This window comes from Thamnophis sirtalis, unplaced genomic scaffold (genome assembly GCF_051295495.1).
Source record: "Thamnophis sirtalis isolate CommonGarterSnake01/CBP01778 unplaced genomic scaffold, rThaSir2_p1.2 scaffold_1, whole genome shotgun sequence".
NCBI lineage: Eukaryota > Metazoa > Chordata > Lepidosauria > Squamata > Natricidae > Thamnophis > Thamnophis sirtalis.
The window spans coordinates 109,907,807-109,929,291 of NW_028261381.1; the positions used below are offsets into that span (position 1 = coordinate 109,907,807).

Consider the following 21,485-nt stretch of genomic DNA (forward strand, 5'->3'; position numbering starts at 1 on the left):
TCACACTGAGATTGAAAATCATTACGAAGGATCAACATGCTTCCCATATAGTAGTAAATATGGACACCGGGGACAATTTCCCTGACTTCATAAAAAGATTTGATAAAATTGCTGGGACTAAATGATTGATCTCTAAAAGGAATTAAAACTCATGGCTTGATCATGCGCTTTGATTACTAACAGGTCCTTGTTCAATTTTTTTATAACCTCCAAGTGACGCTGAGAAAGACTTCTATCTGAAACCTTGCAGAACTGCTGTGGCATTAGATGTCAACGATTCTGGTTGGGCTGAGAATAATTGCTCTTCTCCCAAATACTCATCTCCCCATGGGAGTGTGTAAAGATCATTCTGTGCTAGGTGCATCAATGTTTTGTTTCAGAATAAGGCAGCTCCTTGTGAGCCTGCAATTGTGAAGCCTTTGCTGTCTTTTTACTCTTCATGCTTCCAGCAACTTGTCTCTTTGTGGCACTGACAGGCGGCCTTATACAAAGAGGTTGCTCTCTGACTGCACCAGGCAAAATTCTTGGGTAAAGGGCAGCTGTTTATGCCATTGTACCTGTTATTTGACACACAAATATAGAACTACATTCCCAGGGCTGTCAAGGATTTGAGTTTCAGATTCACACCTTAACGAGAAGGAAGTGTGGAGACAGGAAGAGACATGGGGGTGGATGACAGAAAGGAATGGCTGCCTTCATTTCAAGCTCCATGGAGAGAATATAGATGAATTTTTTAAAAGGCAGAGAGTTTATTGCTTTTGAAGTCAATGGGGAAAAAAATTCCAATGGTGACAGCAGCCTTTGTTAAATGGGTTGAAATCTCTTTTTTCCCCCCTCACCCTTCATCTCATTATGTTTACTCCTCTCTAAAGCAGTGTTCTTCAATCTCAGCAAACTTTAGCTGTGTGGTCTTCAACTCCCAGAACTTTCCAGCCAGCATGCTGACTGGGGAATTTTGGGAGCTGAAGTGCACATAGCATAAAGTTGCCAAGGTTGAGAAACACTGCTGTAAAGCTGCATTCATGCAAAGAGGAGCTCCTGGCCCTAATGACAACAGGTAGTCCTTGATGTATGACTAGAATTGAGCCCAGGATTTACGTTGCTAAAGTGAGAAACTTGTTAAGTGAGTTTTGCCCCATTTTACAACTTTTCTTGCCACGTCTGTTAAGTGAATCACTGCAGTTGTTAAATTAGTAACATGGTTGTTAAGTGAATCTGAATTCCCCATTGACTTTGATTGTCAGAAGGTCGCAAAAGGTGATCGCGTGACTCTGGGCCACTGCAGCCATCATAAATGTGCGCCGCTTGTCACGCATCCAAATGTAAATCACGTGATCATGGGGATGCTGCAACAGTCGTAAGTGTGAAAAATGGTCACAAGTAACTTTTTTTTAGTGCCGTTGTAACTTCGAACAGCCACTAAATGACCTGTTGTAAGCCGAGGATTACCTGTGCATGATTATGATCCTGGAAGCAAGGAAGCAAAAGGACAGTGTGATCTTTGGATAACCATTTCTTGGCCAATCTCTCTTTGGATTGGGTCAACTCTGCTGATTCTGCTTCAGCTCTCTCTTTGCGAGGAAGGGGGTAAATTCAGAACCAAGCCTTTGTTCTACACCCGTGATGGCGAAGCTATGGCATGCGTGCCACCGGTGGCACACAGAGCAATATTTGCCAGCATGGCAGCCCTCAGCTCTAATGCGCATGCCAGCTAATTTCTGGCTTTCCAGAGGACCGTTGGCCATTCCAGGCCCTCCCCAGGCTTCAGGAAAGCCTCTGGAACCTGGGGAGGGTGAAACCTCCCATGTGGGAGGGCGCATGCCCGGGGGGGTCATACGTGCATGCGCAGGTGCGTGGGCATATGTGTGCATGCGATAGCACATGCACACACAATTCTGGAACACCTTTAGAAAAAGGTTAGCCATTACTGTTCTATGCCTTTGTGTGTTTAAGATGTATTGTTTTGAAATCTCTCAGTCCCCGATTTTTATTTGTTTGGGATATCATTGGCGAGGCTGCGTTAGTCAAGAAGGAGAATTTAATCCTTTACCACTCCGTAGCTGTCCTGATGAAAATCTGCCGCTTTAGGCTGCTCTCTGTGTTGGGAACAAATCCCCATTAGTGCTCTTTTGTGATGTGTGACAAATTTCCATCACATCTGACAAGTGCATGTAGAATCAGGCTATGACTCTTTGTTGTTTGAAACAGAACTCAGGTGACCCGGGCCAATGATTGAAAAGATTTTGCCGCAGCATTCAGGCATTTTCTTTCTTTTATCTGTCACACCCTTTTCCCAATCCCCACCCCTCTCTGAAATTACCATCTGTAAGCAGCAGCCACTTTCTCTTGCTGCCTAACAGCATCGGCCCCTAAAATTATGCCTTTCCTTCATGACAGTCGATACTGATTTCCAGGTTGTTGTGGAAACACCACCGCCACCACCTATGGATAATATCCAGCAAGTGTCCATTTTATCTATAATTCATGAAATCAACAATACTTGAATTCAAGGCTAACTTGTGCAACAGGTTCAATGGGGACATGCTGGAATTTAATCAGTGATAGTGACTGACCAATATGATGTCAGAATCAGTGGCAGCATAGTTCGGACCACAAATGGCTAGACAATCAATTTAAGTACAGGGGGGGGGGAACTATGGAAAATAGGATCCTGGACCAGGCAGATGCTATGTCTGCTTTGCAGGCTACTGTGAACGGATTGAGGGTACATTTGTGTATCAAGTGTATTGATTTTGCAATTCGGCATTGTAATAGCAAAGGAAAATATTCCTAAACATATATAGGTAGTCTCAACTTACAACAGTTCATTTAGTAATGCTAAAAGTTATACCACCACTGAAAGAAGCGACTTATGACCATTTTTCATACTTATGTCCATTGCAGCATCCCCATGGTCATGTGATCAAAATTTGGATGCTTGGCAATTAATTCATATTTATGAGGGTTGCAGTGTCCCCAGGGTAGGTGAACATCTTTTGAGACCTTCTGATAAGCAAAACCAATGGGGAAGCCAGATTCACTTTAACAACTGTGTTACTAACTTAACAACTGCAACAACATGAATCTCAGAAACAAAAATGTGGACTTAGAGGGACTCACAAATTTTTTAAAAACAAGACTCATTAGCACCTGTGTCCCATACTCTAATTCCAAAAATCTTCTGCTAGTTATCAGTTCAGATCTATGCAAAAAGTTATCCTTCTCCTAGCAAAACATTGGGTGTTCAAGAAGAGGGAAGGAGAAATTACGGGCTCAACTGTGGTTGTAAGTCGAGGACTACCTGTACTACCATCTGAAGCAGAGTTAGGGCAGGTCCGGCTGTAGTTGATCAAGCCCACTCCGAGATCAGATACGGGACAACCTGCCATGGCTAATTCACCATGGCCAACTTGCCACAGCCAACTTGCCATGGGACAACCCAGCCATAATAGTTTAGCTAAGATCAAAGAAATGGTGGAATAGAATCATTAAAGAAAGGATGCAAAAGGAGGGACATGTGAATGACAAAAATTAAAATAATTTTAAAATTGTTTTAAATAATTACATTGAATTGTTGAATTGTCCAATGGCGAGTTGGTCCATGGCAAGTAGGCCATGGTGAGTTCCCTTGCAGCAAGTGGGCTGTGGTGAATTGGTCATGGGGAGTTGGCTGTGGTGAATTGTCCCTGTCAACTGCGACTTCATTTAGTAATCAGGAAAGAAGCCACTCAACTCCATTTGTTTGAAATCAAGTGTACTTTTACTAATTATAAATGAACAGTAGCAAAGCTAAGCTGAATCTGGTTAATTAGGCACGAAAGCGAATAATATCATGCATAATTCAATCCCCTCCCCTTGGCACCCCAGTCCATAGTCCAATTATAATGCACCCAACTGTCAGGTGGGAGATAACTTCAAAAGTCATCACCAGGATGGAATGCTGGACAGTTAACCTTGGCGGGAAACTCCCTTCCTCCACATGCGCAGTAAGATGGTCAGGTCAGCATCTAGAATCTTCCTCCAGCACATCATGATTCCCCTCCCAAATACCATGCCTCCCCTCCCCGTTTCAATGGCAGCCGAAGCAGCAGCAAAGCAGAGGCTGACAGTCCCATTCCATGATCAGTGAGTGAATAGAGACAGGACCTGGGGACAGGGTCAATTCCAGAAATTATATTGAAATGTCTGCTGTTATTGCATCTAGCCCTTACCAGACAGACAGACAGACAGACAGACAGACAGACAGACAGACAGACAGACGGACGATGGACCTAGTCAACTGATCCATCACACACACATACCCAGAGTGAGTTTTATAGTATACATAAAACATTCAACAAGTACAAAAATTAATATTAAAAGGCTGGCAGAGAACATGATAATATGAACAATGGAGTTATCTCATCAAATATCATTCCCTTGTGACCCCCCAAACCTGTTGACATAAGGTTTCGAAAGACTTCTGGGGGTTTGGCAGAGATGAAGCCAATCTCATGTAGAGGAGATGATGTCCCACAGGACAGGTGCCACAGCAGAAAAGGCCTGTCTCCTGGGTCCCACCAGATGTGACTCCTTAGCAGATGGGACCTGCAACATGCCTCTTCTGCCAGACCTGATGACATGGGCAGATATAAGTTGGGAAGAGGCAGTCCATCTAATACTGACATTATGGTGAAGGTGAGGCCCAAATTGTTTAAATCCATAGTTTCTTATGTTGTGTCTCCCTTTCAAGGGCAGGAATTTTTTCCATCTTGGAAAAGACAGTCCAACTTGTAGAAAAAGGAACAGCAGCAGGGATCCTATGTCTGGCTTTGAACTAATCAATTCTATGGCCTTGTCACAGAGTAGTACCATTGTGAAGAAGGGAAAGGAGAGAGTCTAACAAAAGAGAGCATCTATTGGAAATGACATGGTATAAAAATATGCAGAGAGAAGTGCAGAATTAACCCATTCTTGCTATGTTGTACCTAGCACAAAATACAGGCGTGGAGATTTCTCACAGCAATCATAGGACAGAACATTTAATAGCTATGTACTTTGGCCTGTGCCTGTGTAGATTTGTATAATTGATGTGATGGTGTGGCTCCAGTTCAGGAAAGGTACAATTTGTGTAGAGCTTTTGTGAAAGGAAAACAAGCATGATAAGGAAAAGCTGAATCTCTTGCCAAACACATGACAAGAAAGAACATCATAAAGGTGTCTGAGAACAGACCAGGTTGCTAGATTTTTGTCTGTTGATCCCGGGCTGACAGCAGCTCTTTTCGGTCTTCTTAACATTCTGTAAATTGAAGATACCAGGACATGATTCAAGCAAAAGAATTTTTTTCATACAGCCACAGTCCAGCCAATGAGTCATTACCTTGAAACTGTAAATGCTCTTCTGCTTTGAAATAACCACAGTGCTTATATAGTGAGTTTGCATCTTCAATGGGTGCATTGTATCCCACAGCGACAAAGGGGCTGATTTGGGAAGTCCTGGTAAATATGGTCCCATGGTTTTCCCAAATATTTTTAAATAAATTAGTCTCATGCCTTCATTCAAAGAAGACATGGTGAACAATCCAAAGCACTGTGTAGCAGCTTTATAACTTTTTACAGGGAAGTGCAGTTGGGCATGCAAATGTTACGAATCAATTTTTAGTTTTCCATATATATGCATCGTGGCACGTCAAAACCGCGGTCCACTAAAGCGTGCCTGATTAAAGCGCTTACGTGATGTCATCAGCAGCGCGACAAGAAAGAAAAAGGGTGCTTTAAAAAGCGCTTTTAAAGCAAGCCGATTCACATAAAGGTAAGGGTTAGGGTTAGGTTTAGGTTTAGGGTTAGGGTTAGGGTTAGGTTTAGATTTACGTTAAGCGTTAGGGTTAGGTTTAGGGTTAGGTTAAGGGTTAGCGTTAGGTTTAGCGTTAGGTTAAGGGTTAGGTTTAGGGTTAGGTTTAGGGTTAGGCTTAGGTTTAGGGTTAGGTTTGGGGGGGTTAGGTTTAGATTTACGCGTTAATTTTAAGTTTACCGCTCACAGTGTGCTGTTTTCGTCGCGCTGTGATGACGTCACATACGCGCTTTCATCAAGCCCGCTTTAGTCTACCGCGGTTTTGTGGTGGAACCATATGCATAGCTTCTGTATGAACAAGAGTCTTATTCCCATCTTGTGTGGCTATTGATTACAGAGCATTTCTTCAGATTATAACAGAAGGTGGAAAGAGATCGTTGTGAATGGCTTTGTGTAAGAAAATAAAATGCAAATGTTGTTGAGTTACAAATATGCAATTTAAAAAGAAAATATTATTGGGTATTATGAATGACTTCATCTTAAGTAGCTTTGCAGTTCAAGCATCCATATTTATGTTTTCATAACACTATTTTTCTTTAGTTTAATATATTCTAAGCCGCACCATATAATTCAGCATTATATGCATATGCTTTGTACTATGTGTGTGTATTGTTTTATCATACAGTTTGAATCCATTTTCCTGTCTGTACAAAGTTTTGTTCTTGGTGCATAGGGAATTCCTGGCTCATTTGTAAAACAAACAAACCAGAGGGTACCCATCCATCCATGCCACCTTTATGTCAATTTCTAATTGCAGCATAGACTATTTCTGCTGAGATTAGAGATTGGAAAATGGGATCTGATGCTCAGCTGAATGAGAATGCCATTTCCTAAGTTGTCTACTTTTCATCCAACTCCACATCCTTCCCCTTGTTGATCTTGAAAGAATAATTCTCTAAAATAGATTTACACTGTAGTAGTTGCTGTTCCTTTTTCTCTTGTAGCCTGCCTACTTCAAGCTGAGCTGGTGAATTATGAGAGGGTCAAAGAATATTGCCTGAAAGTACTGAAGAAAGAAGGAGAGAACTTCAAGGCACTTTACCGGTCAGGAGTAGCATTCTATCACCTTGGAGACTACAACAAGGCCCTTTACTACTTGAAAGAAGCAAGGTCTCGACAGCCAACAGGTACTAGCAAGAGATCATCCACTGTTGCTCTATTCTCATCAGCATTGTTTGCCTCTCCTTTTTTTTTTTAAAAAAAATGTATTTTTACTCAGAACAAATTCCCTTCTTTTCACTCTGGTCATTTTTTTCTGCTCCTCTTTTAACACTTGTCATCCACAAAACTACGTAAGAAAAGTGCAATTGCTCAGAGCTGCAATCCTGCATTATATTCATGATTGCTACTGACAGAAGTAGGGAAACATACAAGTGTGTGAACGCTTGCATGTTTCCCTGCCTCTAACAGTAGTAATCATAACATGATGCAGGGAAATAGAGGATTGCAGCACAGAAAAATTAGGGGGCTCTATTCTTTTGAGGCACAATTCTTAGGTCCCATCATGGGTCTTGAAGAACTCTGTAATACATGAATCTCAGAAACAAAAATGTGGACTTAGAGGGACTCACATTTTTTAAAAAAACAAGACTCATTAGCACCTGTGTCCCATACTCTAATTCCAAAACTTTTCTGCTAGTTATCAGTTATCAGTTCAGATCTATGCAAAAAGTTATCCTTCTCCTAGCAAAAGACAGACGCAAAAAATGAATTAAATGGTTCTGCTTTCTCCCTGTTAGGTGTTCAAGAAGAGGGAAGGAGAAGTAATAGGACAATTAGTAAAAGAGTTTGAGGGCAGGTGGAAGGGGAGAAAGAGAGAGAAATTAATCTCAGAATGTAGCTTCTGGCATTGGGGAATATAGCTCAGAACAAAGAAAAGGTCTTCAATCCATTATTTAAAGCACTTTTGCTCTGGTTACCTGAGAACCGAAACACTGAAAATGGTACATAGAAATATGGGTGTGTTTTTATATGTATATGTGTATGTTCACATTTTGAAAAATGGCCCAGCCACTAAATTTCCATTGTAGTGAGAGTTACTCATTACTTTCAGAAGAATTAACTTTAGGTAATCCTCTGGGGAAAGGGGGATTACAAAGCTTGGGAAGTGGATACCAAGATTGCTCTCTTGCTTGCCCTTATTATTGACCTGGGAAGGCCCTTCCTTGAAGTCAGACTGAACAGATAACTTGAATCCTGGTGGGTTGTCGCCGGTAGATGTTTTTTGCATTTAAAAACAAAACATGTCTTATGTCTGTTTTGAAAGCGATGGAGCAGTGGTGATCAAGCTGTCATACTTTTTCCTATTAAATACAATACAATCGCAGAGTTGGAAGGGACCTTGGAGGTTTTCTAGTCCAACCCCCTGCCTAGGCAGGAAACCCTGCACCATTTCAGACAAATGGCTATGCAACATCTTCTTAAAGACTTCCAGAGTTGGGGCATTCACAGTTTCTGGAGGCAAGATGTCCCCCTGATTAATTGTTCTAACTGTCAGGAAATTTCTCCTCAGTTCTAAGTTGCTTCTCTCCTTAATTAGTTTCCACCCATTGCTTCTTGTTCTACCCTTAGGTGCCTTGGAGACTAGTTTGACTCCTTCTTCTCCTTCTTCTCCTCCTTCTTCTTTGTGGCAACCCCTGAGATATTGGAACACTGCTATCATGTCTCCCCTAGTCCTCCTTTTCATTAAACTAGACATACCCAGTTCCTGCAACCGTTCTTCATATGTTTTAGTCTCCAGTCCCCTAATCATCTTTGTTGCTCTTCTCTGCACTCTTTCTAGAGTCTCCACATCTTTTCTACATCATGGAGACCAAAACTGAATGCAGTATTCCAAGTGTGGCCTTACCAAGGAATTATAAAGTGATATTAACACTTCACATGATCTTGATTCTATCCCTCTGTTTATGTAGCCTAAAACTGTGTTGGCTTTTTTGGCAACTGCTGCACACTGCTGGCTCATATTTAAATGGTTGTCCACTAGGACTCCAAGATCTCTCTCACAGTTATTACTATTGAGCAAGGTACTACCTATACTGTACCTGTGCATTTTGTTTTTCTTGCCTAAATGTAGAACCTTACTCTTTTCACCACTGAATTTCATTTTATTAGTGCCCAATGTTCAAGTTTGTCAAGATCCTTTTGTATCTTAATCCTGTCTTCTGGAGTGTTGGCTATTCCTGCCAGCTTGGTGTCATCTGCAAATTTGATGAGTTCCCCATTTATTCCCTCATCCAAATCATTGATGAAGATGTTGAAGAGTACTGCATACTTCCCTCCATGTAGATGCAGTTCCATTGAGGACTACACGTTGAGTGCAGTTGGTCAGCCAGTTACGAATCCATCTGGTGGTGATGCTGTCCAACCCACATTCTTCTACTTTATCTAGTAGTAGGTTATGGTCTACCTTATCAAATGCCTTACTTAAGTCCAAGTAAACTATATCGATGGCATTCCTCTGCTTCACTAATTTTGTCACTTTGTCAAAGAATGCAATAAGATTAGTCTGGCATGATCTGTTTTTGACAAACCCATGTTGGCTTTTGGCTATTACTATGTATACTTCTAGGTGTTCACTAATTCATTGCTTAATTATCTTTTCCAGAATCTTTCCTGGTATTGAGGTCAGACTGATAGGTCTATAGTGTCCTGGATCTATTTTTTTTCTTTTTTTGAAGATGGGAACCACATCAGCTCTTTTCCAGTCCTCTGGCAGTTCCCTGGTGCCCCAGGATCTCTGGAAGATATAGTTCAGTGGTTCTGAGATCTCATCTGCCAGTTCCTTCATAACCCTGGCGTGTAATCCATACGGTCCTGGTGATTTGAACTCGTCTAGGGTAGACAGGTGCTCACTTACCATTTTCTTCCCTATTTCAATTTGTGTTCCCAATCTGATTTTTGTGGTGCTGTTTTTTGATAGGTTAGACTGTTTTATCCCTTTGTGTAAAGACAGATGCAAAAAATGAATTAAATGGTTCTGCTTTCTCCCTGTTGTGTGTCACCTTCTTGCCACTTTCTCCCAGCAATGGACCAATTGTTTCCTTAACCTTTTTCTTGTTTTTAACATGTTAGAAGAAGCTTTTTTTGTTATTTTTTTACTTTTGTGGCAAGCCTTTCTTCATTGTGAGCCTTAGCTTTCCTTACTTCATCTTTACAGGCTCGGGCTATTTGCTGATATTCTGCCTTAGTTATGTCCCCCTCTTTCCACTTTTTATACTTAACTTTTTTGTCTTTCAATTTGTCAGAGAGTTCTTTATGCAGCTATGCTGGTTTCTTTTGGGAGCTGTTATTTTTCTTCTTCATTGGTATTGTGCTAGGCTGAGCTTTTGTAATCTCATTTTTCAAAATTTCCCAAGCTTCTTGAGTTGTTTTCCCCTTGAGGATTCTCATCCATGGAATTCTTCCCAAACTCTCTCTATATTTATTGAAATTAGCTCTCTTAAAATCCAAGACTCTAGTTTGACTTTGTTCTACTACTTGTGTTTGCATAATGCTGAATTCCAATATTGCATGGTCACTTGCCCCCAGGGTTCCTGTGGCTTCAACACCTTCTATCATTTCCTCTCTATTAGTGAGAATTAAGTCTAATATTCCCCTCACTTTGATCAATTTGTTGTGTCTACTGTGGGGAAGCTTGGAATTCTGTTCATTTGTCAAATGGGAGTCAAGAGCATGACACAGAGAAATACAAGAGTCTAGCTTATAAGTTCCAAAACTAGGTGAATAAAGATAGATTTGAACAGATTTTTTAAAAAATATTTTTCATTCCGGCATCTGGCATTAAAGATCATGCAGGACAACTTTGCTGCATTATCTAAAAACCTATTAGTAGTGATGTGCATTTGGAGGATGCCAATCATTTCTCGGGAAGAAGATCTGAATGTCAGATTTCACTCAGATTTCTCCCATTTTTTAGCAGGTTCTCGTGTCTGTCAAAATGGCATCAACAAAGAGTTAGCTAATGAGCTGGCAACTATTTGCTCAGAAGACTCCATGGGTTGGAACTAATATAAAGGCTAAGGTCAAGGTCTTCTCTAGCAAAAGATGTATACAAACAAACCACTCTCTGTCACTCATAAGGCAAGCTGGACATTTGCTTTGCATTGTCCTCTTCATATCCCACAAGACATTCTGCTTCCATCTGTCATGCTTGGCTTGATGCTGCCTGAAGCGCTTTTCGTTCATCTCAGACAGCTGCGTAGCCTGTATTTGCTCTGCCAATATGTTTATATACCCTTTCAGTCAGCCTGGTTAGATTAGAGGTTGTCATATCTACTCTGCATCTCACTTAACCACAGGAAATATCTGACTTCTCCCAAATGAAAATTAATTAGAGGGGAGTATTAAATTATTTTCAGTTGCTGCCGCCCCCCTTCCCTAGCACTAAGGAACCTTCAAGAACCCACTAGTGTTACCAGCTATTTCATATTTGCCCACCATTTTTAACATTTACACATTTCATGCTCGATTTCATCCGGAGAAGATGTTTCTTAAATGGTAGAGGAGAGGAAGACATTTGATCTAAAACTGCTACACAAGAAGATGGGAGAGGAGATCATTTTAAGTCTCTTGACCTCTTATCTGCTGTTAGATACATATCAGAAGATTCCATAGGACTCAAGTTTTATTTAGAAAAGCTTTTATTGGATTATCTGGAGAAAGAGGATTAGATCCAAAGGTTCCTAAAAGTGATTAAAGTTTGAAACTCCTCAAATAAAACACACACTAAATCCACTCTTTTTCACAGAAGTGCAAAGCACTCCATTGAATTCAAAGCCAACCTTTGCAGGAGTTTGCTGCACTGGCAGCTGTCCCTACTGTCACTGTCTCAGCTATAACTTTTGGGAACTCAATGCCTACTCTAAATAAGTGTGCGTGTCTGCGTGTGTGATTAACTAGTTTGTATTTGTGTTTGTCAGAGTGTCAGCCTTTTAAAATTGACCAGATCAGGAAATGGATTCCAAAGATGACTAGCACTCTATTTTATTTAAATAGGTTATACCAACAGAATAATGTGGCCTGATGTGTTTTCCCTTCCCTCCCTCTTATACCCCAGGGAGGAGATTAACTGAGTCTCTTGTTAATGCTTTCCCTGTTTCCTAGACTCAGTGCATATTTTTGCATATGTTTTTGTTGAAATATCTCTAAATAGTTTCTCCAAGGTTATCTCCAAGATACTCTATAGTAAGACATCTGCCAAACTCTATTGATCTTTCCTCTGCCTTGCGCTCACCGGGGTGAATTGCTGAAATTCATTTTTGACAAGTTGATCTGTGACATGTAACCTACCCATTATTGTAGCTGCTGCTTCCAAAGTGGTATTTATGAGTTTGGTTTGCTTGCTTTTTAAAATCAATTTCTATATTTTGAGAAGAGAGTGTTATAATCAAGTAAAATCATATCTGGAAGCTGATACAAAACTGAACCTCAGAATATTACATATTTTATGTAATTTATGATATCTACTCTACCTTTCTGCTACCCTCCTTTATCTATACCCATGCTTATGAAATAATGGCATGGGAGGGGGGAGAGACCACATACTTGTATTATATACATAAGAATTTGATGGATTTAGTAAGAGTGCATTAGTACAACCCAGTGGAAGCTCACTTCACTGAGTAAGCAGGAATGTATTTTAGAGATGAATCCTGTGTTCTAAAAACCTGCTGCTGGTGAAGCATGCCTTTTATATCTCTTTATTTCTCTGCCAAGAGCTTACAGTATGGAAAACTAACCTGCCTGAACTGCATTCTACCTTTGTCCCATAACCTCAATCAGAAAAAAGTAGAAAAGAACATGAGATAATTGAGCCATTCTTTTATTAGAAGATGAAGTTTGTAGGACTTTCAGAAGTGATAAGCCAGACACATGATGTGATTAAGAAAAATGTTGCCTTGACAATTTTGTGAGGATCCCTCTGTCCAGGCAAGTTCAGCCTTGCTATTATAAAATGCCAATCATTTTTCCCTCTCAAGCAAAGGGAACAAGAATTGGCTTGACCTTCATCCTTATGTCTGTTAGGGTGGTTCTTCTTTTTCATGAATGATAGACATGGAAATTTCCAGAGGACAAGCAGACAAATGTCAGTTCCACAGAGCTTACAAAATAATACTTTGAAAAAAGCACAGAAAAGGGAACTTATGAAAATATAAATAGGGAACTACCACAAATGGCTTCACCTGCAGATTCTGGGGCTTGCTTACATGCAGCTCCATCAAGACATGAGAAGCAGATGTGCTGAAAGCTTCACAAAAACAAGGCTTGAGGAAAAATTTGAAGGCAGAAGGGAAATGGTATCATGGAATCCTGCAAGGCAACTCAAAGGATTTAGGTGAGGAATGAGAAAAGATTTAGTGTTGTGAAATTTAAGCAATACTTGGTACATTTTTAATTTCCCAAATGCTATCTTATTCTTTACTGACATCCTCTTTTAAGAAAAATGCAAAATATTTAGGTGAGCTTCCAGATAAGCATAGCCAGAATGTCAGACGGGGAGTTGGTTGGTCCTAATCTTCACTGATGCATTAAATGATTGAAGAAGTCCAACATTTTGTCTGCTCTCCCCAAACTTTTGAGATGCAATGATTTAGAGAAAGTAGACTGGAAATTGCCATTGGAGAAGTTGCCATTAATTTTTGTTTAATTAATGGAAGCAACATGAAGATTACTGAGAAACATGTCTATCATGTAAAGAGACCACTGTGTTCTCCTCACAAGAAATTGCTTGATCCTAAGTATCTATGATTGGCAGAAGTCTTTCACGATTTTATATAAAGGTTTTGAGGGTGTGGAGTCCATCTGCATATAAAGCATACTGTTTCAGCTATTAAAGGTAAAGGTAAGAGTTCCCCTCGCACACATGTGCTAGTCGTTCCTGACTCTAGGGAGCGGTACTCATCTCCGTTTCAAAGCCAAAGAGCTAGCGCTGTCTGAAGACGTCTCCGTGGTCATGTGGCTGGCATAACTAAACGGTGAAGGCGTGCAGAACACTGTTACCTTCCCATCAAAGGTGGTTACTACTTTTTCTACTTGCATTTTTACATGTTTTCGAACTGCTAGGTTGGCAGAAGCTGGGACAAGTAATGGGAGCTCACTCTATTGCACGGCGCTAGGGATTCGAACCGCTGAACTACCGTCCTTTCTGATCAACAAGCTCAGCGTCTTAGCCACTGAGCCATTGTGTTCCAGATAGTTTCAGCTATTATCCATGTTAAAATAGGGTACCGCATCATATGGAGAACCTCCTTATTCCTGCCAATTTATGGCTCTATAGTTTAAGCTTCCAGAAGCTACCTAGGTCAAAGTATGGTGCCCATGAACACTGTGTGCTCATGAACAAATGTGCTCATTTGCCTGCTTTACTTGACTTTTTAAAAGTATTTTTAATTACATGTAAACAGGAAGTAGTTTTACAAAGCAAAGTCCAGCTTGAGTTCTAGAAGGATTCAGGTGGAGTGATAGAGACTTGCTTGGATGACTATTCTATTACATGGCACTTCTGTGACTGACCATGTCCCCTATAGCAACTATCTTATGAACAGGTTGATTTCCTATGGCAACAATTCTATGATGGCAACCGTGACATGTTCTCAAATTGTCCAGGGAGACTTTGGCACTAACAGATGACCTATCCCTGATCTATATAATCAGATGTTACAGACAGCAGACAGATCTGACTGTGAAATCAAAGAGAAATAACATCTAGGAAAATATTTGTCCCAGCAACACCCACCCCCCCGACAGTTTGAAAAATATGGAAGATTTTAAATTGGTAAGTTTCACAGTATGTGGTCACAATGAGGACTGTAAAAGAGTGATTATAACCCGTCTGTCAATAAATAACATATCTACACTAAAAAAGATATGTAATTCCCTCCTTCCCTCTTTCCCTCCTTCCCTCTTTCCCTCCCTCCCTCCCTCTGGAGTGCAGTGCAGCTTGAAATTGTCCTGGTTGCTGCCATTAGTTAGATTCACTGTTGCCATGCAACATACTTACATTATATTTTTTGGCTCCTCAGTGAATATCTCTGGATCAGTAAAGTCTCTTGAGCTGTCATACATCCTCAAAGACATTTTATAGGCTTTTTAAAATAAATGAAAATATCACACAACATACTAAAGAATGTGAAAGAAATAAAAGCCACCGTTTGTTTAAAAATGCTTTGATTTAATAAACCAGATGAGTAGATTCACACATCAAAAATTGAACAGCACAAGCTTAAAGCAATGTCTGAATCCGACCCACTGTCAAAATTCTGGTATTCATCATTATGCTAAGCCACAAACATTGTAAGTATAATTGGATAAATTAACTCCAATGGCTGGCAACGTCAAGTTAAGCCAAACTCAAGCCATGGGTGGCATAAACACATTGATTGGGGGGGGAGGGGTAGTTGCAGGATTATGCTTCCAGTTGGAGGTTTAAGAAAATCATGTTAATGTGTAAAATGAAATAAGAACAAGAATACCTGCCTTATAACACATTTGTTAGTACAATTGTATAGAAAAAAAGGGGTAAAGCTTGAAAAAACGGTTTCCGTGAAGAATACCTTACCTAGGATTTGGATAACCAAGCCCAAGAATCTGCAGTAAAAATTGGCTGAGGGATTTTTTTTTTTTTTTGGCTACAAAACGTTATATCTTTGATTAAATCTTATTTTATCTCCAAGTCTTGAAAAGAAAATGCATTTGAGAAAGTATTCATATGCATGAACTTATCCATAGGTCCATTTCCTTCTGTGCTGACAAAAAAAAGACATGCTCTCTACTTGGCGTTTTAGGCCCCCCTGCCCATCCCCCTATCACACACCTCTTCTCTATCATTTTAGAAATTTGTCTGATTGTTTCTGTGATCTTCAGGATGTGTGATTTTTAAGTCTATCTAGGTAATTATCCCTCTTAGTTCACTCGGCATATATTCAAGGTTTCATATCTCTGCCAAGAAAGAGGTGGGGGGAGATTCAAGTGACAGAGAATATATTATACATATTACAAGGTTTGAACACTGTTTTAATAGCAAAGATGGTATTTGTAACTACTGTATATTTTGAAGGCTCTTTGGAGTTTTGTAACTGGTATAAACTGGTATTGTGCACAATATATAAAGTAGCTGCATTTCGGTTTTCCATCTTCAATTTCTTAAAGCAAGCAGTACAAGTGTTAAGAAGGGAACTGATAAAACGACTTCCTAGCTACTCTTCCAACAAATTATAAATATTTCATTATTTATTTAATATATCTTTCAATCTTCCTGATCAGTCCAAGGCTGAATTATGACATCACATAAAAAGCAGACAACATAACGGGAAATTATATCTACATCAAAAGAGAAACGGGGGAGTTTTTTTAATTAAAAAAATGAATATTTGTACTTTGAATGTGTAGAATATGTATCTTTTTTCTCAGGTAAGGATGGGCAACCTACAGAGCTCCTGATTCCACTCAATGGCAACTTCCACCTTCTTCCTTGCTATCCATGATGATTGAAACTGTTGGGAGTAGTAATTGGAAAAAAAAATTGAGGCTGAGAGACTCCCTACCAGATATTTTATGAAATTTCCAATTGCACATCTTTGATCACAAAGTGCTAAACCTTCTAACTCTGAACTTTTTATGGATGCTCTTTACATACTGTCGAAAATCGAATTAATCTTTGTCTCTCACATTCATTTTTTCTTATGATTTTTCCCCCTAAGCGTTAGCTACTACCAGTAGAGTGTCAGATTTCATTATTTCTGAGCCTATATATTAACTCATGCCTAAATGCAGTAATCAAGACAATTTCTGTATTTTTTGCTGCATACATATTCAAGGAGATTGACACTACAATGATATGGTAGGAATTAAATACCTGCATAATTTTCATATATGTACCCTGTCAATGTAGACAAAGGATAGGTAATTTCAAGAATTGGACTATCAACAAAGATCTGGTGCCCCACAATCCAACCATTCCAACAGCTAGCTTCTTGTCATACCCACTGATAGACAAATCCTATATTTTGAGCTGGTCTCCATTGCACCATTGGCATTTAAAGTCACATTATTTCCTTTGCAAAATATAAAGCACAGTCAATCATGGTTATTTCATACATGTTGCATGTATAGGCAACACAGGTTGTGGAGAGGAGTAAATGAGGCTATGCTAATTGGAATACGCTCAGTGCTTAGTGGGTAACAAGGACATGATATATACCTCACATACTAATATCATATAGTTTGTCTGGTTTGAGTTTAGCAAAGTACTTTGGCTTGGTATTTGAGTTCTATGATAGAAAAACTAGCCATATTCTCAAGCTGATGGTTGATCTCTCCTAAAATAGCCTTCCCTTATTTTATTACCAGTTGGGAATATGATCTACAAATGTGGTTGTTGCATATTTCAAGAAGAAAGTTATATTAAGTAGATGTATTTTAATTATTTTTCCCTGCAGATACCAATGTTGTACGGTACATCCAGCTGACAGAAATGAAGCTTAGCAGATGTTCCCAGAGGGAAAAAGAAACATTGTAAGAAGAAACCCAGTTCTGTGGGCCTAAATGGACACGTCCTCCCCTAAATGATCACTGGTTGAATTGTCCTTCTCATTGGCTTCACATTAGATCGACAAGTTTTCTCTCCTCTCCTGATGTTACTTTTGATCTAAGAAGAGATCCTGGCTCTAGCTTTGGCTATTTGCTGGCTTAGTGATAACATTCTAGTCCTCCTAGCACAATTGCTCTGGGAATTTGGATGAAGAGAGCAATAGAAAAAGGATTCATTTTGCCTTGTGCTTATCTTCTGCTACTTTTGTCACAGCAGCCTTCCAGAGATCCTCCTTTTCTCTTCAAATACGAAGACAATAGCTAATGAAGAAAATATATATATATATTTAATGAAACTCCCTTGTAGTACATTTTACGTAGTACAGAATGTTCAACAAAGTTGAGAGTTTGGGCATGGGATAGTATCTAAATGAGAATGTGAAAGATGCTGTTCTATATGGGGATGAAAACTGGAACAATTACTTAATATCAAATGTATGTTGTTAACAGGCAACAACCCCACATATTATTTCTTAGAAGGCATGGCTGGGCTCTAATACATAAAGGGGAAGCATGATTTTATAATTAGTTTTCAGATTATAGAAATTGAAGCACTGAATTATGGGCTTGCCACCATCTTAATATACACCTTAACTTTTCTGTGCCTCAGTTTTTCCATCTGTATAGAGGGAACAAAAATGTCTCCCTACCTCACAGGGGGTGTTGTGAGAATTTGTTAACTAATATTTGTACAGTGCTAAATTATATTACTGGTTCACTGGACTAAGCTTGCAATTCTTACACATTGTCTTGATACTTTCCTGCTTGTTTTCATTTGTTATTTTTAACTCAAGGCTGCAACGGATCAGGCTGTAATCCCCCAAATCAAAACATTCATTGGTTTATCCAATTCAGGCAAAACAGGAAGCAATGTCCAAATATCCTTCTAATGCTAGTGAGAAATTTAGGGCATGATTTGTCAAATGTCAGAAACCCAGTTTTAGCTTCTAAACTGCCTTTTAAACCCAGAATATCTGACTTCACGAATGTGCTACTGAATTACAGGTTCTTTTAATCCCACACAATAAAATTAAGAGGGCGGGTGAGGGGTGCAGTATTATTCCAGAGAGATTATTCATCAATTGTATTGCAATTGCATGATTTAGATATTTCAATCACATTAAGAAGCATATTACCATTTCAAAGAGTTTCCCAATGAGTCAATGGATGAATACAACTGAAAAAAAAAAAAACCAAAATAATTTTCTTTATGAATTTATAGTGATTTCTGAAAAAAGAAATCTAGGGATTATTTTTTAAAGAAAAGTCTTATCAAAACTATGGAAAATGGATTATTCTATCTACACATTAAAGGATGTAGGCTTATAACTATTAAATTCTCCTCACCTGGAGGTAGCCCATGATTTTCTCATATATGTTGTATTTCTGACTGATATAAATTTGTATTTTTTTTACCTTAAAAAGGCAAACTAAAACATGATGCTTTTCAGTAATTCAGCAAATATTATAGAATATCAATATTTAAGAAACTCTTAAACTGGGACCTGGACTTCAGATCCCTGAATTACTGGCTAGCTCCTAAGAATGATGAGAACGGTTCAGGATTAGAAGACATCAAAATGCAGCAACCAACATGTTAAAATGATCTAGCCAAAGTGTTAATATGTTACTGAATCACCTGAATCAGAGCCATTAATGGCCTTATCTACCTCACCACTGTAAGCCTCCCCCCTCCCCCCCTCCTACAATGGCCCAGGGAAAGAGCCATGGCTTTGAGAATTGCGTAGTAAAAATACCCAAAGCTGTTGGGCATCCTCTACTGTCCTGACATTTCAAACAGTCAATGACAATTTAAAATTGTGAGCAAGGCCGAAGACATTCGGAGACAGAAAGGCAGAGAGATGAAAACTTGCCATTGCTATGAAATTTTAATCATATGAAATGGCCTGGAAATGTGCAGTGTGTATATATAAAAAAAGCTTTGCTTCTCCTTCTCTAAAGCAATGCAGAATTCAGAACTTGCTCATATTATCAAATGGTAAACACACTGCAAAAAATGCTACGTAGCTACTTTAAAGCTTAACTTCTTTCACCTGCTCAGAAGAATATTCAAGTGAAAAAAAGGCTTTTGATTTCAAAAGAACAAAAGAAAAGTTGAGGGGGCTTTGAAATGCAGACAATTACTATGTGACATGGTGTTTTTTTCTATTAATATTTACTGTAGGTGGAAATGCCAGAACACCTGGAGATATAATAATATCACTCACATCGTTTGCTATTAGAGAAAAATACATTTACGTAAGAGTTTTCCATTAGATGGATATATGGGGATTGCTGCTTAATTGCACACATCACCTTCTTTCCCACTTTTAAAGTACCCACAAAAAAATTACTTCAGTGGGAAAACTGAAAAATTAGTTTGACAAGAAAAGGGAAATATATTGGTGATTGCATAACAAGAAGTTTGGTTCTTCAGCAACTGAACAACATGCCCTAAACAATAATGAATACTGTCCATCCTAAGTATATTAATTTATAGAGGTCAAGGAAGAATTCTTCAAACCAAAACTTCAGCAGAAGATAATGGAAAACAAGTCAATCCAGCACTGAAAAGAGGTTATCACAACAAAAACAATACGGATATTAGGATATGCATTATTATCAAGCTTTTGAAAATGAAAGTGACTGTTGTCTATAGATAGTTCTCGACTAACAACCACAATTGAGCCCAGTACTTATGTTGCTAAGAAATTTGTTGAGTTTTGTTTGTTTGTTTGTTTATTGGATTTATATGCTGCCCTTCTCCCAAAGGACTCGGGGCGGCGTACATTAAAAAAAGCACATATTACAAAAGTTAAAAAGGAAATTAAATAAAGTATCCAAAAACAAATCCAATTAATATTAACAATAAAAATTTAAAAATTAGATTAAATTAACAATTAAATTAATCATTTATTTTATTCTGTTCAGGCCAGGTTGGCTTGCTGGAAAAGCCAACTTTTTAGGGCGCGTCGGAAGGACCAGAGGTCGGGGATTATGCGAAGCTCTGGCAGCAGCTCATTCCAGAGGGAAGGCGCTCCCACAGAGAAGGCTCTCCCCCTGGGGGTCACTAGCCGACACTGTCTGGCTGACAGCACCCTGAGGAGGCTAACTCTGTGGGATCGCACTGGATGGTGGGATGCTACTGGTGGCAGTAGGTGGTCTCGCAGGTACCCTGGGCCTAAGCCATGGAGCGCTTTAAAGGTCATAATTAGTACCTTGAATCGCACCTGGAAAACAACCGGCAACCAGTGCAGGCCGCCTAAAAGGGATGTAACATGGGAGCACCTAAGTACCCCTATGATAACCCGCGCAGCCACATTCTGGACCAGCTGAAGCTTCCAGGTGCTCTTCAAAGACAGCCCCGTGTAGAGAGTGTTGCAGTAGTCCAGGCGAGAAAGGATGAGGGCATGAGTGACTGTGCACAGAGCATTCTGATCCAGGAAGGGGCGCAACTGACATACCAGGCAAACCTGGCAAAAGGCCCCCTTGGTCACGGCCGTCAGGTGTTATTTTAAACTAAGCCACATATCCAGGAAGACTCCCAGATTGCGGGCTCTCTCTGAGGGGGCAAAAATTTCTCCCCCATCATCAAAGATGGAACAAGATGCACAAATTGGGATGACGGAAAACACAGCTACTCAGTCTTGGAGGGATTGAGCTTGAGGCTGTTCCTTCCCATCCAGATCGTACAGCCTCCAGGCATCTGGACATCACGTCGAGGGCATCATTTGGGTGGTTTGGGGTGAAGATGAAAAGTTGGGTATCATCAGCATATTGATGATACCGTACCCCAAAACCACAGATGATCTCGCCCAGTGGTTTCATATATATGTTAAACAGGAGGGGTGAGAGAACCGACCCCTGGGGCACCCCACAAGTAACGCGCTGATCCCTGTCCTCCAGTCAACACGAATTGCGACCAATCCGACAGGTAGGAGGAGAACCACCATAAAATGGTGCCCCCCACTCCCAACCCCCCGAATTGTCGCAGTAGGATACCATGGTTGATGGTATCGAAAGCCACCGAGAGGTCTAATAGGACCAGGACAGAGGAGCAGCCCCTGTC

General features: G+C 39.8%; 1 protein-coding gene across 1 annotated transcript in view; it reads left to right on the forward strand.

The window, feature by feature from the left end:
- TTC9 (tetratricopeptide repeat domain 9) overlaps positions 1–18,139 on the forward strand; it is a 39,068-nt gene extending 20,929 nt beyond the window's left edge. The window contains exons 2-3 of the mRNA XM_087721667.1: positions 6,775–6,957; positions 17,266–18,139. Of these exons, the coding sequence (XP_087577793.1) occupies positions 6,775–6,957; positions 17,266–17,345 (263 nt within the window). The 3' untranslated portion in view covers positions 17,346–18,139. The remainder of the gene's footprint in view (positions 1–6,774; positions 6,958–17,265) is intronic.
- Positions 18,140–21,485: the final 3,346 nt, after the last annotated feature.